At 43.0% G+C, this 20,896-nt stretch overlaps 1 protein-coding gene across 2 annotated transcripts in view; it reads left to right on the top strand.

Annotated features, from left to right (window-relative positions):
* Nucleotides 1-17,189, top strand: part of LOC146977986 (protein argonaute-3-like) — a 28,716-nt gene extending 11,527 nt beyond the window's left edge. Inside the window, exons 5-18 of one of the 2 annotated variants that reach the window (XM_085790766.1) lie at nt 927-1,063; nt 1,144-1,278; nt 2,416-2,503; nt 2,754-2,901; nt 2,993-3,112; nt 4,301-4,444; nt 5,645-5,778; nt 7,205-7,389; nt 9,320-9,479; nt 9,583-9,673; nt 12,485-12,679; nt 13,742-13,978; nt 16,059-16,258; nt 16,911-17,189. In XM_085790766.1, the coding sequence (XP_085646892.1) occupies nt 927-1,063; nt 1,144-1,278; nt 2,416-2,503; nt 2,754-2,901; nt 2,993-3,112; nt 4,301-4,444; nt 5,645-5,778; nt 7,205-7,389; nt 9,320-9,479; nt 9,583-9,673; nt 12,485-12,679; nt 13,742-13,978; nt 16,059-16,258; nt 16,911-17,019 (2,083 nt within the window). In that variant the 3' untranslated portion in view covers nt 17,020-17,189. Of the gene's footprint in view, nt 1-926; nt 1,064-1,143; nt 1,279-2,415; nt 2,504-2,753; nt 2,902-2,992; nt 3,113-4,300; nt 4,445-5,611; nt 5,779-7,204; nt 7,390-9,319; nt 9,480-9,582; nt 9,674-12,484; nt 12,680-13,741; nt 13,979-16,058; nt 16,259-16,910 lie in introns of both variants that reach the window. The other variant, XM_085790765.1, reaches the window with a different exon arrangement.
* Nucleotides 17,190-20,896: the final 3,707 nt, after the last annotated feature.

Genomic DNA, 20,896 nt, shown 5'->3' with positions numbered 1-20,896 from the left:
AGTGGGAAATAAAACATCTTTTCACCTGTTTTACAGCTACCGCTACCGGTTGCCGCGAAATGCATTCTGGGAAACGTGTATACTGAGACTGTATGATGAGAATAATGATCATAATAATGATGATGATAATAAGTGATGAGTCGGTGCAGCTCATCTGCAGCAGCTCCAGGTGTCATGGTCTCTGACGCAGCAGCTCTGAATTAACCATGAGCTCAGAGCCACCGCTGGTTCTGGTCCTGAAACCTCATCTGCTGTACACACACGTACACACACACACACACACACACACACACACACACACCTTCATGTATTATACACACCAGTGTTGTGCAGTAGCGACGTTACAAGTATCAACGTTAGTCTACATTTCTCAGCAGCGTCGTTGTAACGCCGCTGTTTTCTACATCAAACAGCTGTTTTACTTATCAGTAACGCAGTAGCTACTTCTAACCCTTAAAGGGATAGTTCAACATTTTGTCAAATTGGCCCATTGCCACAATCCCTATAGTAATAGCAGTAGGTTCGTTACCTTTAATTGTCGGTGCAAGTTATTTTTAGAACGGCGGAGCAGAGCCGTGAGCTGCTCAGAGCTACGCTACGGAGGCTCATGGGATTTCTTGGTTTCCCTCATCAAACTCATCAAATACACAATCCAACAACTCCACAACGCTCTGGTGGACAAGTTGTGACCTGCACATTCACCACGCTATGAGATAATAACACAACGTTACCAGACAGAGTTGTTTTAGAGGGAAATGCAGAGACTGCTTGATGAAAAACTGTCCCTGAAGGCAACGTGCATCAGCGGTTTTGCATGAATTTACCTCTACAACAACTCTGTCTGGTTACGTGAAGCTACTTTTGTCGGAGGAGCTGATCTGATGTAAACAAACCTAATGAACCTGTGTGTGTGTGTGTGTGAGCAGGTACACACCTGTGGGACGCTCCTTCTTCTCCTCACCTGAGGGCTACGACCACCCGCTGGGCGGAGGCAGGGAGGTGTGGTTTGGTTTCCACCAGTCGGTGCGTCCGGCCATGTGGAAGATGATGCTCAACATCGACGGTGAGCCAATAAGAATCATCATGGAGGAGAGTTTAATACAGTTGTTGTGACCCTGTTGTGACCTTGTTGTGATGTTTCAGTGTCGGCCACGGCGTTCTACAAAGCTCAGCAGGTGATTCAGTTCATGTGTGAAGTCCTGGACATCCACAACATCGACGAGCAGCCACGGCCCCTCACCGACTCCCACAGGGTCAAGTTCACCAAGGAGATCAAAGGTTTGTCTGCTCTCACTGCTCACAGCTAACAGTGAAGCTAACACTGAGCTAACAGCGAGCTAACACTGAAGATAACACTGAGCTGACACTGAAGCTAACACTGAGTTAACAGTGAGTTTACACTGAAGCTAACACTGAAGCTAACACTGAGCTAACACTGAGCTAACACTGAAGCTAACACTGAGTTAACACTGAAGCTAACACTGAGCTAACACTGAGTTAACACTGAAGCTAACACTGAGCTAACACTGAGCTAACACTGAGCTAACACTGAGTTAACACTGAAGCTAACGCTGAGCTAACACTGAGCTAACACTTAGCAGCTAACACTGAGCTAACACTTAGCAGCTAACACTGAGCTAACACTGAGCTAACACTGAAGTTAACACTGAGCTAACAGTGAGTTTACACTTAGCTAACAGTGAGTTAACACTGAAGCTAACACTGAGCTAACAGTGAGCTGACACTGAGTTAACACTGAAGCTAACACTGAGCTAACAGTGAGCTAACAGTGAGTTAACACTGAAGCTAACACTGAAGCTAACGGTGAGTTAACACTGAAGCTAACACTGAGCTAACACTGAAGCTAACACTGAGCTAACACTTAGCAGCTAACACTGAGCTAACACTTAGCAGCTAACACTGAGCTAACACTTAGCAGCTAACACTGAAGCTAACACTGAGTTAACACTGAGCTGACACTTAGCAGCTAACACTGAGCTAACACTTAGCAGCTAACACTGAGCTAACACTTAGCAGCTAACACTGAGTTAACACTGAAGCTAACACTGAGTTAACACTGAAGCTAACACTGAGTTAACACTGAGCTAACACTTAGCAGCTAACACTGAGTTAACACTGAGCTAACACTTAGCAGCTAACACTGAGTTAACACTGAGCTGACACTTAGCAGCTAACACTGAGCTAACACTTAGCAGCTAACACTGAGTTAACACTGAACACTGAGCTAACACTGAAGCTAACACTGAGTTAACACTGAGCTGACACTTAGCAGCTAACACTGAGCTAACACTTAGCAGCTAACACTGAGCTAACACTTAGCAGCTAACTCTGAAGCTAACTGAGGTGCTATAAAGTGAAACCCGGTGCTGCAGCTGCTCCTCTTGTTCCTCTCAGGTCTGAAGGTGGAGGTGACTCACTGTGGGACCATGCGCAGGAAGTACAGAGTCTGTAACGTGACCCGTCGTCCGGCCAGCCTGCAGACGTACGTCACCACATCGGTTTCCACTCTGACCTCTGACCTGTCATTAACCGGCAGAGGTGTCAACAGTCTTCACATTCTGTAGTACAAATACTTGTGTAAAAAAAAACCTCTGGTAGTAGAAAGTACAGATATGTGTGTTCACATGGAGGAGGAAAAGTAAAAAGTCCTCAAGAAAAATAAACTCAAGTAAAGTACAGATACCTGAAAACAGTAGCTTTCCAGTAACAAAGTATTTGTACTTGCCCCCCAGGTTTCCTCTGCAGCTGGAGAGCGGTCAGACGGTGGAACGGACCGTGGCCCAGTACTTCAGAGAGAAGTACAACCTGCAGCTCAAGTTCCCCCACCTGCCCTGTCTGCAGGTGGGGCAGGAGCAGAAACACACCTACCTGCCCCTGGAGGTGAGCACGGGAATCAATCAATCAATCAATCAATCAATGTCGGATCAATACCAGGATGTGATGATGTGATGTGACGTGTGTGTGTGTGCAGGTGTGTAACATCGTGGCCGGGCAGCGCTGCATCAAGAAGCTGACGGACAACCAGACGTCCACCATGATCAAGGCCACGGCTCGGTCGGCGCCGGACAGACAGGAGGAGATCAGCCGGCTGGTGAGACGGAGAGACAGAGAAGGAGGGGATGGAAGGATGAAGGAAGAGACAGACAGAGAGAGAGGGATAATTTGTGTCCATTGTGAAACAGGAGAAGTAGAGACAAACACTCACTTTCTCACTAATTGGCCCAAATACAAAGAAATTAGAGGAGAATTATTTCCCTAATTTAAAGAAAAAATCCCCGCCTCCCTCCAACAAGACATAATAATTTAGATCCTTCTGGGAGAAGAATCTGTGTATCATTCGTTCTTTCTATTTTCAATTGACAATAAAAAAAAAAAGAAAAGAAAAAGTGACAGATTATTATGTTTTGTGTTTTTTAATCTAACACAAAAATATATTTCAATTTAAGGCTTGGATCAAAAATACAAAATGGAAAAACAGGCCACGGAAATATCATCAGATTACTGGATAAACTATTGTGAGACATCAGAGAGAAGCAGGCAGAGAGATCAGTCTTACTTTTCACGCAGCTCCAATAAAACTCCAGTGATCCTCCAGGCAGGGACTGTTTTCAGTGACTGAAATACAGCATCGGAAAAAACCCAAAAAACAACGGCGAGAGCTAAATTGACAACGTGTCTTATTCATGATGAGTGAGATGACCTGAGTCTTCCTGGGTTGATACGTAGATGGACAGATTAACAGTCCTTGTTGCTGCTCTGTACAGAGTCCAGTCGTGTGATTGAACAGATGTTTTATCCTCCAGCTGCGTGAAAACTAAGACTGACCTCTCTGTCTGCTTCTATATATATATATATATATATATATATATATATATATATTCTATATATATATATATACATATATATATATGAAGTGTATTTTTGTTTTGCTTCATTGACTCTTTATGCTTTGGCAACATGGTTTTTGTGACATTCATGTCAATACAGCGAATTTGAATTCAATAGAATTGAGAGAGAGAAGCTCTGTGATCGTCTATGTGACCTGAACTGACCTCTCTCCTCCTCTTCCTCCTTCTTTTTCTTCTCCTCCTCCTCCTTCTTTTTTTCCTCCTCCTCCTCTTTCTTTTTCTTCTTCTCCTCCTCCTCCTCCTTCTTTTTCTCCTCCTCCTCCTCTTTCTTTTTCTTCTCCTCCTCCTCCTTCTTTTTCTTCTCCTCCTCCTCTTTCTTTTTCTTCTCCTCCTCCTCTCTCCTCTCTCTTCTCTCCTCCTCCTCCTCTCAGGTGCGTAGCGCCAACTATGAGTCCGACCCCTTCGTGCAGGAGTTCCAGTTCCGTGTCAGAGATGAGATGGCCCAGGTGACCGGCCGCGTGCTGCCGGCGCCGATGCTGCAGTACGGCGGCCGCGTCAGCGCCGACACCTTCATGGTACTGAACCTTTAATCACTCTTCACTCTTCACTCTGTGTGTGTGTGTGTGTGTGACAGCAGGGTTTCCTCTGTTAGGTAGATTTAGATTTTTTAAGTTATTGATGAAGTTCATAACGAGATCTTTACAACGTGACTGAATCAGTAAAAACTAAAACTGAAACATCGACTAATAATAAGATGAGCTGATGAGGTCACAGCTTCATTCGTCGTCGATCGATCAGGTTGAATCAGGTTGAGAGAGGAAACCCTGTGATCAATGATCAATGCCTCTGATTGGTTTTTGTCTCTGAACTTTTCTTTCTGTTGATTTGCTGTGATTTCATGTTGTTGTACATCACATCTACTTTGGACTTTTATTTTGAAAGGAATCTGTTGTATTCATAACCAGTGGTGGACAGTAACAGAGTAAATTTACTTGAGTACTGTACTTCAGTACACATCCAGAGGATTTGTACTTTACTTGAGTATTAGATTTCTTTGGTACTTATTACTCTTACTTGAATTCATTTCCAAGACAAATATTTTTACTTTTACTCAAGTTAATTTCTAGGAAGGCTGAAAAGTACTCGTTACTTTCAGGTCTGCTCTTTTTTCTTTTTTTTTTCTAAAATCCTATTGGACACAAGCTGTGTTTGTCAAAGAAGGAAACCCTAACCCCTAAAAGCAGCACATCAGGTGGTTTCAAAGAGTTCATTCTCAGAAACAAGAGTTAAAAGCTCCTTAAATTCATTTAGAAAACATTATAGTAATTCATTGATGTGAAAAATAAGAAATTTACTCTTACTCTTAATTTTACTTAAAGTAAATTTAAAAGCATGTACTTTTGGATTCTTAAGTACCTTTAAAAGCAAGTACTCGAGTAACATGTCGACTGAGCTACTTTTACTTGTAACAGAGTAAATTTTGACTAGTAGTATTTGTACTCTTACTCAAGTACTGGGGTTGAGTACTCTGTCCATCTCTGTTTATAACAGTCATAACATCCAGTCACTGAGCCAATCAATAATGATTAGCCTTTGATCTTGTGATCAGCTGAGTGAATCCTTTGAATCCATCATACATTTGTCTGTGTCCCTGTACTGTGTGTGTGTACTGTGTGTGTGTGTGTGTGTGTACTCTGTGTGTGTGTGTGTGTGTGTACTCTGTACTCTGTGTGTGTGTGCAGCCCCAGCAGATGAACCCTGCGCTGTCGTTGCAGAGCCGCACCGTGGCCACGCCCAGTCACGGCGTGTGGGACATGAGGGGGAAACAGTTCCACACGGGGGTGGAGATCAAGATGTGGGCCATCGCCTGCTTCGCCACCCAGAGGCAGTGCAGGGAGGAGATCCTCAAGTGAGACAACCATCAGTAATAATCAATCACCTCATCAATAATCATCATCCTCAATAATCAATACAGTAAATCCTCCAGTAGCAGCTCAGGCTTTAATCTGCTTCAGCTGCTGAACTGACCCAGAACAGAGTCAGAACAGAAGGAAAGAGTCGGATCCAGAGCAGCATCATTTACTAGTTGAGGCTACGTTTATACGGAAACGATCCGAACAGAAAACGCAAAAGTGGCGTTGCGTCTTCACTTTTCACTTTTCCGCGTTTGGACGAGTGTTTTTGGGGTGGAAAACTGCATGCATACGGTGACGCAAAAGTCTGTAGAACTCATGCACGCCAGGCGCCGAGGTGGCAGCGTGCCACACAACACACAACACCACCAAGTCTGCATGCATGTGTGTTTTCCTCTTCTTCTTCTTCTTCCTCTTGATTTCCGGCAGGCTGTACGCCGGCCATCGTAATGCTGCCCTCCACAGGTCGTAGCAATCGGAGCGGACGTTTTGCATTTTCACCCTTTACACAGAGACGCGTTTTTTAGATTTCCACTCTGAAGGGTGGTTTCACTTTTTTGCGTTTTCAAGCCCCGAAAACGCTGTCGCCATCTAAAGGAAAGGCACATCCCATGAAATATTTTGCCGTTTTCATCCGCGAGCGTTATCGTGTAAACAGGGCCTTAATCAGGACCCATTCAACTTCTAATAAATAAACGTGTAGCTCCGCCCACAGACTGTTTATAGGCTCCGCCCCTTTCTTCGGCTCAGTCGCAGTTCTTAACGGACCGAACAACACCTTTTGTTAAATGCTGCTGTCACGAACGAATTTCCCCTCGGGGATGAAATAAAGTATAATCTAATCTAACATGACCAGACGCACCGGGTTCAGGTCCAAAACATTTTATATCTCAGGTCGGACCACAGGCTTCTTTATTTCCACCACGTTCAGGCTGAGAATTAAAGGTCCAGTGTGTAAAAATTAACAGGGTTTATTGTTAAAATCTGAATCTACTCCCCATGAATATATTAGTATCAGTGTATAATCGCTATAAAATAAAACGTTTCCGTAGCCTTATAATTCTTCTTTTATATCTACATATAACAAGGGTCTTGCTTTTAGAGAGCGTTGCCATCTTGCGCCACCATGTCTGTACGGCAGCCTGGAGGGAAAATCCAGCCAATCAGAGAGCACGTTTCAAGAGTTTCACATTCATAAATGAGGAGTGGAGCGAGTGAACGCTGCAAACTAGAATACTTTCAGGCCCGTTGAGAACTGTAGCAGGAATGAAGCAGCTTAGAAAGGGCTCGAACAGGCGATCGTGGGCTTTGAGGGGTTTTGTTCATTCAGAAGAACTTGTAGAAAATAGAAACAGACTGAATCTAAAACCGTCTGTAGCCGTGACTGAGTCAGGTGCGTTGACCTCTCCACTTCCTGTGCAGGAGCTTCACCGACCAGCTGAGGAAGATCTCTAAGGACGCTGGGATGCCGATCCAGGGTCAGCCGTGCTTCTGTAAGTACGCTCAGGGCGCCGACAGCGTGGAGCCGATGTTCCGACACCTGAAGAACACGTACGCCGGGCTGCAGCTCATCATCGTCATCCTGCCGGGGAAGACGCCCGTCTACGGTAAAAGCTCCTGCAGCACCTGAACGCACCACGCGCCATGTTTCCATCCACTTGTTGATCCATTTATCTAAAGATCGATAAAAATATTCATGTGAATAACGTTGGTTAAGTGCTTTTTTTTAAATCTAAGAATAAAAGACGTGCGTAATGAAGTCATGTAATGCTTTCCGATTATATTGGTGCATCAAGATGTTTTCTTGCAGTTTAAAGGGATAGTTCAACATTTTGGCAAATTGGTGGACAAGTTGTGACCTGCACATTCACCACGCTATGAGATAATAACACAACGTTACCAGACAGAGTTGTTTTAGAGGGAAATACATGCAAAACCACTGATGCACGTTGCGTTCAGGGACAGTTTTTCATCAACAGTCTCTGAATTTCCCTCTAAAACAACTCTGTCTGGTAACGTTGTGTTATTATCTCATAGCGTGGTGAATGTGCAGCTCACAACTTGTCCACCAGAGCGTTGTGGAGTTGTTGGATTGTGTATTTGATGAGTTTGATGAGGGAAACCAAGAAATCCCATGAGCCTCCGTAGCGTAGCTCTGAGCAGCTCACGGCTCTGCTCCGCCGTTCTAAAAACACCTTGCACCGACAATTAAAGGTAACGAACCTACTGCTATGACTATAGGGATTATGGCAATGGGCCAATTTGCCAGAATGTTGAACTATCCCTTTAACAGCTGGAACACATAGAGGAATCCACATGAAACATGATCACAACTTTTATCAGACAAACAACTGTTTCCATCAGAATCTGTCAGATAAACCTTGTACTGATCAAGAGAAAATCTGATGAGATCGACCGTATTAACTTTTTATCAATATTCATGACAGTGTTTCCTCCAGGATTTTTTAAAAGAGTGGCGGCGAGGGTGGTCTGATCGACGGGGGGGGGGGGGGTGCGCGCGAGACCGGATCGTCGACTAGTCGCTGATGACATCATTCATATTTTTCCCATCATAACTAAAATCCCAGGAGGAGGGAAATGCTCTGCAACAATCTGTATTCACTGACTGACAGCTCATGCACAGAAATGAGTCCACAGAACAGCAGCTTCATAAACAACAAACTGTAAATCAGTTTGGTTTTTTGTAACATATACAGGTGCAAAAGAAAATCCTGTAGCTACTGTTCATTAAACAATTAGGGAGGAAAACGACACACAGGCCTCGTCACCATCACAGTCCTGCTCAGTCACAGTTTCACTCACAGTTTTAGTTTTTCCTGGTTGGTTGCTGCTGTTGTTGTTGTGCGCGACGTAAAGCTGTCGATATGAGCAGAGTTTTTTTTTTTTTTTTTTTAATTGCCGGCAGCCCGGACACACTGCGGCGGAAGCGGCAGTTTCTCTGCTCTCTCCACGCCGGTCAAACATCGACCCGTCTGTAGGCTACTCGGTTTTCCACACACACAGGTCTGTCTCTAGCGCTGTATGTAGCCTATGGATGTGTCTTGTGTGCAGACGCAACTGACAAATATTTATAGACGGACAAGCAAACTTAATCATTTATTTTATTTTGAAAATTGACCGGATTCTCTCGCCTTTTCTGTGCCTGACTTCCTGTCTGGTACGACCTCGTTCTATCCAGCTTGACGGCGCTCATATTGTTTTCATTCAGCCACTCAGCTGTTGTTTCAAGCCGCTACTCCTGTAGCCTACTGTTACATGATCAGCGGCTAGTCGACGTCAAGCTCAAAACGTCATTGTGGAGCAGGGGACTAGTCTGTGCAACCCCTAGTGGAAAACCTGCTTTACATTGTTTTAACATTAAAAAAAAAAAAAAATCATCATTCTGAAGGTGTGGCGGCTTTTATTTTGCCGTGGCGGTGCGCCACGATCAATTACATGTAGCGGAAACCCTGCATGATATTTAATCTGATTCTACCTGTGACCTCTGACCTGTGACCTCTGACCTGTGACCCCCAGCGGAGGTGAAGCGTGTGGGCGACACCCTGCTGGGCATGGCCACCCAGTGCGTCCAGGTGAAGAACGTGGTGAAGACGTCTCCTCAGACTCTGTCCAACCTCTGTCTGAAGATCAACGTGAAGCTGGGAGGCATCAACAACATCCTGGTGCCGCACCAACGGTAAGTGAGGAGGCCGCAAAGGATTCTGGGTATTTGACCTCCCTGTCAGCTCCGCCGTGTCTCTGTCTCTGAGTCCACCTCGTCTCCTCTCGTCTCCGTCCAGACCCTCGGTGTTCCAGCAGCCCGTCATCTTCCTGGGAGCCGACGTCACGCATCCTCCGGCTGGAGACGGGAAGAAGCCGTCCATCGCAGCGGTGAGACGCCTATCTATCTATCTATCTATCTATCTATCTATCTGTCTGTCTGTCTGTCTGTCTGTCTGTCTGTCTGTCTGTCTGTCTGTCTGTCTGTCTGTCTGTCTGTCTGTCTGTCTGTCTGTCTGTCTGTCTGTCTGTCTGTCTGTCTGTCTATCTATCTATCTATCTATCTATCTATCTATCTATCTATCTATCTATCTATCTATCTATCTATCTATCTATCTATCTGTCTATCTGTCTATCTATCTATCTATCTATCTATCTATCTATCTATCTATCTATCTATCTATCTGTCTATCTGTCTATCTGTCTATCTATCTATCTATCTATCTATCTAACTGTTTAATCTATCTATCTATCTATCTGTCTGTCTGTCTGTCTGTCTGTCTGTCTGTCTGTCTATCTATCTGTTTAATCTATCTATCTATCTATCTGTCTGTCTGTCTGTCTATTTATCTATCTATCTATCTATCTATCTAACTGTTTAATCTATCTATCTATCTGTCTGTCTGTCTGTCTGTCTGTCTGTCTATTTATCTATCTATCTATCTATCTATCTGTCTGTCTGTCTGTCTGTCTATTTATCTATCTATCTATCTATCTATCTATCTATCTATCTATCTATCTATCTATCTATCTATCTATCTATCTATCTGTCTATCTGTCTGTCTGTCTGTCTGTCTGTCTGTCTGGCTTTCGGGGGGGCTCACTTATATTTGGGGGGGGGGGGGGGGGACGACACCTGAACCGGGCTCTACAAACACTGGTGCGCATCATGCCACGTAGCAATGGGACTCATCGCTCATTATTAATAGAATAGCCGACTGCACAACTGAAAATATTGTAGCGACCCCGCAGTAATGTTGTTGTTATGATGTTTAAGTTCTGTGATTTCTGACTGACTGTGAATGTGTACGGGGAAGGTATGGTAGGATGATGAGAAACTGAGGGGCCGGGGTGAGTGTGAGGAAGACAGAGCCCTGTGTGTGTCTGTCTGTGTGTGTGTGTCTGTGTGTGTGTGTGTGTAGGTGAGTGAGGAGGAGCAGAAGAAGAAGTGAGAGCTGTCAGTTAAGTTTGTGTTATTATGTTGTAATTACGTCGGGTCGGACGCTACAATATCAACAACAACGTGTGCTTAACATAGACGTCGGACGCGAAATAGCGGAGCCAGTTTCCTTTCGGTGCCGTTCACCGATTGTGTCAGATGCGCCAGAGCGCACGCCTGAGGTGCAGAGGTCCTCTGCGCCAGGCGATTTGTGTTTATTCATCTTAACAGAGCGCGCAAGAGATTACAGGGATGCAAACAGCGCGCCGAAAAGCGAAACTCGCTTTTTTCATGACCAATTAGGTGACTTGTGTGAATCGTTCAGATCCGAAGAGTTTTTGTTTTGAGGGGGGGGGGGTCTCAGCGTCTCAGCTGGGGTCAGTAAAATGTTTTTCTAACAGGCTGACAGTGACAATCACGTGAAACTGAGGCGAACTCATTCATGGTCTCTGATTATACTGATAACAGCCGACCTCCAATGTAGACGCGCAACATGCACGCCCGTTACCCAAAGCGGCGACGCCGTTTTCCCCCCGTGCACGTCCGTGGAGCTGTAGAATGTGTTCAATTCAAAAAGTGAAACTAACACATTATATAGGCCTATATGTCCATTACACACTGAATGGGATGTTAAATCCCATGTCTTTATTTCTTCAGTTTATTTTAATAGTAATAATTATGACTAACATTCTGTGAAGACCTAAAAATCAGTATCTCCAAAATTGAAATATTGCAATGGTTTTTATTTTTTTAAAGCATTTTTAATATAGAAATGTTGGCCTTTTGAAAACTGTCCATCTATATGCACTCAATACTTGGTTGGGGTTGAACTACTGGAAATTGAGTTTTCTGTGATATTGTTAATGGTGAGCGCACAGACACACAGCTGAGGGGCCGAGGCACGGCACGGAGAAATGCGCATCTGGTGGCGTGCCCCCCCCCCCCCCAGTGGGTGCTCAACCTGGTCAGTGGGTGACCAGAGCACCCACTGGATCGGCGCCTATGACATTGGTGACGGCACAGCGATCTCAGCTGCCGACAGCTGTTGCTGTTATTGTTTTTAACAAAGACGAAAACAGCGCTTGATTACTGAAAGGCAAAGTCCGTGTGGCGCTGCAGCGGCCACAGATAAGGGCGCATTCACACTAGGGCCAGTGGTTCCGTACCGTGCTGAAGCCCGAATGATATGAAAGGTTTTCTAATTTAATGAGAAACAATGCCCAGGTCAGCAATGCATGACAATAAACATGTGGTTCATTTGTCCCCTCAAGTTACATAAACCAACACAGCGTGGACACACACACACAACTCCGGTGACGCCGGTGACGCCGGTGACGTGTAGAAAAGTGAAAAAAGCGTTTCCATTACACTTTTGCGATACACGTTTGTATCACCCAACATTAATAGCCTAATTTTACACATGATCCATTATATTGACAATACAAAAAAACAAAACAAAGAGGAAATATATGGGAAAAGACAGCATTTTGCCAATATTTAGAGACCCCCCCAAAATTTCACAAATCATGTTTTCAGAGGAGCTCATGCCTCATCAAGGGGGGCTGAGACCCCCCTGGCTCCCCCATAGTTCGCACCCTGTATCTATCTATCTATCTATCTATCTATCTATCTATCTATCTATCTATCTATCTATCTATCTATCTATCTATCTATCTATCTATCTATCTATCTATCTATCTATCTATCTATCTGGTCCAGATGTTCTCCAGATGTTCTCACTGCTGTCTCTCTCTCTCCTCCAGGTGGTGGGCAGCATGGACGCCCACCCCAGCCGCTACTGTGCCACGGTTCGAGTCCAGCGGCCCCGGCAGGAGGTGATCCAGGACCTGGCCTCCATGGTGCGAGAGCTGCTGATCCAGTTCTACAAGTCGACCCGCTACAAACCCACCAGGGTCATCTTCTACCGGGACGGCGTGTCGGAGGGACAGTTCAGACAGGTGACCCCCCCTCCACAACCCCCCCATAACCCCCCCATCCAGAGTCTGTGTGTGTGTGCAGCACGGTTATTATAGTGTTAAAATGTTCAGCAGTTTTTATTTTTATTTAGTTTTTCAGTGTTATTTTTTATTCCAGTTTAGTTTCAGTGAGTTCAACAAGTGATGAATCAGTTTTAGTTTAGTTTTTATTTTAGAGGAATTGACTAGTTTTTATTTAGTCTTAGTTGTAGTTTTATTTAGTCTTAGTTGTAGTTTTTATTTAGTCTTAGTGGTAGTTTTATTTAGTCTTAGTTGTAGTTTTTATTTAGTCTTAGTGGTAGTTTTATTTAGTCTTAGTTGTAGTTTTTATTTAGTCTTAGTGGTAGTTTTATTTAGTCTTAGTGGTAGTTTTATTTAGTCTTAGTTGTAGTTTTTATTTAGTCTTAGTGGTAGTTTTATTTAGTCTTAGTTGTAGTTTTATTGAGTCTTAGTTGTAGTTTTTATTGAGTCTTAGTTGTAGTTTTTATTGAGTCTTAGTTGTAGTTTTATTTAGTCTTAGTTGTAGTTTTATTTAGTCTTACTTGTAGTTTTATTGAGTCTTAGTTGTAGTTTTATTTAGTCTTACTTGTAGTTTTATTGAGTCTTAGTTGTAGTTTTATTTAGTCTTAGTTGTAGTTGTAGTTTTATTTAGTCTTAGTTGTAGTTTTTATTTAGTCTTAGTTGTAGTTTTATTGAGTCTTACTTGTAGTTTTATTGAGTCTTAGTTGTAGTGTTTCAGGTTTTAGGAGAAAGCCTCTGTCAGACCTCTGAAGATGAACTTTTTCCCTTTTAGTTGCATCCATCCCATAATGTTCCCATCAGTCCTCGTCCGCGTTTTCTTCCTGCAGCTTTAGACATCGACAAGAAAACTACAACTAAGCTGCTGTTATCTGATGAAACTTTACTTTACTGCAGTTTAGCATCAAACCTGGAGCTTGGAGCTACTTCTAGTTTTTAGTTTTAGTTCAGTTTACTAGATTATTGTTTCACTGCTAGTTCTAGTTTTAGTTTCAGTGAACTATAATAACCCTGCTGTGTGTTTAGGTGCTGTACTACGAGCTGCTGGCCATCAGAGAGGCCTGCATCAGTCTGGAGAAGGATTACCAGCCGGGCATCACCTACATCGTGGTGCAGAAGCGCCACCACACTCGTCTGTTCTGTGCAGATCGGAACGAGCGGGTCGGACGAAGTGGGAACATTCCTGCCGGCACCACGGTGGACACCGACATCACGCACCCCTACGAGTTCGACTTCTACCTGTGCAGCCACGCCGGCATCCAGGTGAGGAGCCCAGCTCTAATCATTATAATTATAATCATTACATTTAGTCTTAGTTTTAGTTTTTATTGAGTTTCTATTTAGTCTTAGTTGTAGTTTTTATTGAGTTTTTATTTAGTCTTAGTTGTAGTTTTTATTTAGTCTTAGTTGTAGTTCTTATTTAGTCTTAGTTTTAGTTTTTATTGAGTTTTTATTTAGTCTTAGTTGTAGTTTTTATTTAGTCTTAGTTTTAGTTTTTATTTAGTCTTAGTTGTAGTTTTTATTTAGTCTTGGTCTTAGTTTTTATTGAGTTTTTATTTAGTCTTAGTTTTAGTTTTTATTGAGTTTTTATTTAGTCTTTGTTGTAGTTTTTATTGAGTTTTTATTTAGTCTTAGTTGTAGTTTTTATTGAGTTTTTATTTAGTCTTTGTTGTAGTTTTTATTTAGTCTTAGTTGTAGTTTTTATTTTGTCTTAGTTGTAGTTTTTATTTAGTCTTCATTGTAGTTTTTATTTAGTCTTAGTCTTAGTTTTTATTGAGTTTTTATTTAGTCTTAGTTGTAGTTTTTATTTAGTCTTTGTTGTAGTTTTTATTGAGTCTTAGTTGTAGTTTTTATTGAGTTTTTATTTAGTCTTAGTTGTAGTTTTTGAGTTTTTATTTAGTCTTAGTTGTAGTTTTATTTAGTCTTCGTTGTAGTTTTTATTTAGTTGTAGTTTTTATTTAGTCTTAGTTGTAGTTTTTATTGAGTTTTTATTTAGTCTTCGTTGTAGTTTTTATTTAGTTTTAGTTTTTATTGAGTTTTTATTTAGTTTTAGTTGTAGTTTTTATTGAGTTTTTATTTAGTCTTAGTTGTAGTTTTTATTTAGTTTTAGTTTTTATTTAGTCTTCGTTGTAGTTTTTATTGAGTTTTTATTTAGTCTTAGTCTTAGTTGTAGTTTTTATTGAGTTTTTATTTAGTCTTAGTCTTAGTTGTATCCAGGTGAGGAGCCCAGGGCCTGTTGTTCGAAACCTAGATAAGGGATTAAGCCGGGATATGTTGGTTATCCTGGCCTAATTTAGCCTCAAGTCGGTTGTTCAAAAGCAGGCTAAATCTATCCTGCTCAAGTTACTATGGTGATTTATTCTCTGCAGCTAGCCTGCTCCAGACCAGGCTAACAGCCAGGTTAGTTGATTCTGTTGTCTTTATCTGTGAAGTCAGCAGTCACTCTGATCAGAAATCAATGGGTTTCATACATGTTCTTATGTACATATTGGCCTGATTTATAAAGAAATAAAATGCATTAACAACAATCAAAAAACATGAAACTTTTACAATATTTATTAGGCTTTTTTTTTCATAATTATATAATCAAAATTATTTTCATAAAATATGTTACCATTGGCCTAAATACTGGTTGAGGTAAGAAAATAAGAATAAAATTGAGTGAGTGTGAGCACCTTCCAAATAATTTATAGACCTCGTCATCATTGTTATCGGCAATTTATTGAAGCACCAAACAGCATAATGTTCTAATATTTAATTCATTTTCACCTGTTGCACATTTGGCCATGTGCTGTAAACTTTACTTCAGATTTGTGCAATTAATCATCTTCCACTGCTCATCATTAAGGCAAAGTGCACAACTGTTAATTTGTGAAAGGAATTTGAGTTGTGATCATAGTTTTTGGATTATTAAATCAGCCCGCAGTTGTCCGCCGTGCTCTCTCTGAGCTTTACGACAGCAGCGGTGGTTTTTTTTTTTTTTAAGAGAGGTGTGTCACATGACGTCAGCATTAAGATCCGCTGTTGATTGGAGGAAAGTAGCCACACCTGTCCTCTCATCGGTGAATCTGTGATCAATCTCTGTGGTCTACTGACGAGAGAATTAGTTACATCTGGCTTGACAAGGCCGCCCCTCCTCAGCCTGGCTCAGCGTTAGTGCAACCAATTAAACCAGGATGGACTTATGAGACTTTGTCCAACCTGGATTTTCCACTTATCCTGGATATCTTTATTCTACAGGCCCCAGGTCTAATAATAATAATGATATGATCATAATAATTATAATAATCCTCATCATTAATACCTGTCCCCCCCTCCACCCCCCCCCCCCACCCCCCCTCAGGGTACGAGTCGACCGTCCCACTACCACGTCCTGTGGGACGACAACTGCTTCACTGCCGATGAGTTCCAGCTGCTGACCTACCAGCTGTGCCACACCTACGTCCGCTGCACGCGCTCCGTCTCCATCCCCGCTCCGGCCTACTACGCCCACCTGGTGGCGTTCCGCGCCCGCTACCACCTGGTGGACAAGGAGCACGACAGGTAGATATGATGACATCATCACCTTTATGGGATGTTGGTTAAAGGGATAGTTCAACGTTTTGTGCAAATTGGCCCATTGCCATAATAATCCCTATAGTCATAGCAGTAGGTTTGTTACCTTTAATTGTCGGTGCAAGATGTTTTTAGAACGGCGGAGCAGAGCCGTGAGCTGCTCAGAGCTTTAGAGGGAAATACATGCTAAACCGCTGATGCATGTTGCCTTCAGGGACAGTTTTTCATCAAGCAGTCTCTGCATTTCCCTCTAAAACAACTCTGTCTGGTAACGTTGTGTTATTATCTCATAGCGTGGTGAATGTGCAGGTCACAACTTGTCCACCAGAGCGTTGTGGAGTTGTTGGATTGTGTATTTGATGAGTTTGATGAGGGAAACCAAGAAATCCCATAATGAGCCTCCGTTGCGTAGCTCTGAGCAGCTCACGGCTCTGCTCCGCCGTTCTAAAAATAGCTTGCACCGTCAATTAAAGGTAACGAACCTACTGCTATGACTATAGGGATTATGGCAATGGGCCAATTTGACTAAATGTTGAACTATCCCTTTTTAAAACACTGACTCAGTTTGAACCGGGTGCTGGAAGTAGCAGTTCCGTCTCGTGCCGTTGTTCTGACTCCTGTTTGTTGTTGTTGTTGACAGTGCTGAGGGCAGCCATGTGTCTGGTCAGAGTAACGGCCGAGACCCTCAGGCTCTGGCCAAGGCCGTTCAGATCCACCACGACACGCTGAGGACCATGTACTTCGCCTGAAGCCTGAAGCCCCGCCCACCAGCCCCGTGGCCCCGCCCCCTCCCTCCACCGCCGCCGCCAATGGAGCCGGACGGTGACGTGATGCCGGCAGCTACTGAGGACGACCGGAGCCGCAGGGGGGCGGAGCTACGGCTACAGACGCCTTATGCAATTTAAAAACCAGCCAATAGACCAGAGCGGCATTTTTATGCAAATGAGAATGACTGATGCATCCTGGGTAATTTAGGCGCAGCGCCCGGCATCCCTCCATTGAAAAGTTCAGCCTAACTGGCTTGACAAACTAACTAACAAAAAGTTCAGCTATTAACAGGCTATTTACAGACAACACTTAGCCAAAACCTCCCGGTGATTCCACCAAATACGTGTAGATGTCTGGGTCAGACATTTCTGGCCACTGTGTGGAGTCATTGATCATTGTGGGAGGCTAAAGGAGCATACCGCTAGATTCATTAATTGTAATTTTTCAAGATAGCGTGAACGGTGGGTTTCAAGGAGGGTGTCAAAAATAATGATGAGACATAGTGCTACAAAAGAAACAAAAAATAAAACATTCAAATTGATTGTTAGTTAGTCTACACTCCATCAAAACACAAAAGGCCACTGAGTGCAATTTAAAAATGCCGGGTGCTGCCCCTAAACTACCCAGGATGCATCAGTCATTCTCATTTGCATAAAAGTGCAGCTCTGGTCTATAACGTGTGAGCTCCGCCCCCTGACATCACTTCCTGCTCCGCGTTTTCCTCCTGAAATCTCCAACAACTCTCTCTCTCTTGACTGACTGTGTGTGTGTGTGTGTGCGTGTTAAAACGTGGCGGGAATAAGAACTGATGATTCTTTTGGTGCGTGAGCAGGAACCAACCAGAGCCAGCGAGGACCCGGACGGTTCTTGGTTCCTGTCGTCCACGGGTTTTTTTTGGTTTTTTTTTACCTGTTCGTCTGTTTGTGTGTGTTTTTTTTTCGTTTTTTTGTTTTTTTTTCAGCTCTCTAGGTAGATACTCTATACGTGTCGTTTATTTGTCTGGTCGCCACGGCAACCTGCCCTTTAATTGTCGCTCCCGTGTTTCCTTTATTAAGACGACGATGACGACGGGCGGCTCCTCGGTCCTCAGTTCTCCCACAGACACTGAACGCATCGTCGTTGGTTTTTAACTCAGACCAGAGATCAGATTATTTTTACAGTTTTACGGAGGAAGTGAAGCAGGTGCAGCGCTGAGGATGAGGAGGATGATGATGAAGAGTATCAGTGTGATTCTTATAGGTGATGATGATGAAGAGGATGAAGAGGAAGAGGAAGATGAAGAGGAAGGCTGGACAGTGTTTGAGCTGATGAAGGATCAGTGACGTGAACAAAGTGCCTCGTTCAGCGAAAGAGTCGACGTAGAAACCGAAGCCGATCTGAGAACAGCCGAGACTGACTGAACTTCCAGATGTCTCCATGGAAACGTTTCTTCTGAGTCTGAGTCTCTATGGAAACCAGAACTAAAACGAATATCAGAATTTAAGACGTAAAAGAAAAAGAAGAAAAAGACGTTTTAAAGTTGATGAACTGTCCAGTTTTCATCTCCAGGACCAAACCAACGTGCCACTGCAACACTGATCTCTGGTCAGATTATTGTCTCTCTGCTCTGCTCGTCGTCGTCATGACGCCGTTTCTTACTCTGACATCATCACCAGCATCGGTTTCTCCGTGGAGAGCGGGTCGGAGGAGTCGGACGCTGTTTCCTGTTTCTGATCAGAACCTCATGATGTAATAATAATAACAATAATGATAATAATAATATTCATAATAATAATAATAATGATAATAATGATGATGATGACATGGAGAGAGCTTTATTGTGAAAATCCCCTTCCTGTTGCGACACTGACAGGAGCTCAGATCTTATATTTATATTTAACAGAGATGAACTCGGCTCTTATTTTTTCTAACAAAGTCCCGGACGGTTGATGATGATGACATGACATCACTTCCTGTCTGCTCCTTTCTCCTGATTCGACGATGCAATACTTTGATGTGTTTGCTGCTTCGTGGAGACTGTTGATGGTTTGCGTTGTCACGGCAATAAACCATCAACCCCTCCTCCTCCTCCTCCTCTTCTTCCTCCGTCTGCTCTGTCGTTTTATCATCTCAGAAGTGGTGAAAGACTTTTATTCTGAAAGGGGTCGGGGGGAGGAAGATGATGAAGAGGAAGAAGAGGAGGGTTGACTCTGTGCCTTTTTCTGACGATGGTGCTCGACATAAAACAAGTCTGAACATTCAAGTTTATATTGATACATGACGATACTGTAAGGTGTGTGTGTGTCCGTGTGCGTGTGTGTGTATCTCTGACATATGCCAAGAACGTGTGTGTGTGTGTGTGTGTGTGGATCAGTTTGAAGCACAAATACACAAACTCTGTTGTTCATTAGTGAAGAAGTGAAACAGTGTAGAAGTGAATGTAGCATATTATTTATTTCTGTAGTCTCGTATGGTTCATTCTCACATGAACAGCAATAATGAAACAATCTTTTATCAGTTTTTCTGGCCTCTTCTCCCTTGTTTTTTCTTCTTCTTCTAATGTGAAAGCGTTGTCGTTTACAGACCCCCCCCGCCCCCTCCACCCACCCGCCCCCCCCACGACCACGTGTCTGTCTCATATCATCACTGACTCAGAGTTTGTTGACGCATGTTGATGAAATGATGTCACTTTTTAGAATAACTTTGTGTTTTTATGTCTTAACACTCGTCCTGATCCTGTCGTACGTCGTTTTGAGCCTTTTTATTTTTATTTGGTCGTCATATTTAATTTTTGGAATAAATAAATAAATAAACTCTCTGTATGAAACACAAGTTCGAGTTTTGTTGGTGTTTGTTCAGTTTCTGGAAACTCGTCCATCCGGTCGGTGCTGAGCAGAAAACTACTATATAAATAACAAAAATGGAAAAAGAAAGAATAAAAATTAATTAATTAATTAATTAATTAGAAACATGAGCTATTTGTTTTAAGACAGGAGTATAGTGACATCCTGAAACAATAAAAAGTGGTAATAGAACACAAAAAAGGAGGGAGATCATTCCAATCCGATGGTGTTTTATATTGGAATGACCTTTTGAGCATCTAGGAACAAAGAAAAAAGGGAGGTTCATATGTCTAGGTGAGTATGGGGAAGTGTATGGAGTCATAAGTTCTTTTAAATATGGAGGACAATGGAGATAGACACATTTGAAAAGAAAATGAATAAGAAAATAAGAACATTCACCTCATTAAGCTTCTGCTGGACACAGGACCAATCAGTGAAGACCTCCACCTGTACCCAGGGCCATTGCTAGGAATTCTGGGCCCCTAAAGTGGGCCCCTACCCCCCCGACTTTTCCACTTTTTTTCTTAGACTACGTATGTATGATAATTTTTTATTTAGCCTACTTTGTTTTGATGCTAATGCAGCATTACTATGAGTATTGGTCAGGGTCTTAGAAGAATAATTCAGTCATACAAAGATTAGACTACTGGGGTTTTTTTTGTGGTAGCCTACCTACTGGGCGCTGGGCCCCTAGAATTATCACCTTTCTTCCCTATACAACGGCCCTGCCTGTACCTGTTCTGCTCTCTCTCCACCTGCTCCAGCTTCCTCGGCGCTGACAGGAAGTGGCTGCTGTGTTTACCAGCCGGCTGTAATCAGTGTGTACACTTCCGGCCTGAGCTCATGATCCTTATTAACTCGGTAGCCGAGCCGGAGTCTCCACTTCCTGCTCGTGTTCCCTAACGTCCTCAGCTTTAATTGCTTTGTCTCTGATTAAACACCAACGTGTTTGACAGGACGTCCTCCCTCTTTCATCTGGGCCAAAGGTCATCATTGTCTCATGTTTGATTCTCTGAACTGGCTACAACCCAAATTA

The sequence above is a fragment of the Trachurus japonicus genome, chromosome 11 (genome assembly GCF_045865225.1).
Source record: "Trachurus japonicus isolate A0001 chromosome 11, Traja_1.0".
Classification (NCBI taxonomy): Eukaryota; Metazoa; Chordata; class Actinopteri; order Carangiformes; family Carangidae; genus Trachurus; species Trachurus japonicus.
Note: the sequence above shows the minus strand (reverse complement) of the source record. Positions and strands in the feature narration are given on the sequence as shown.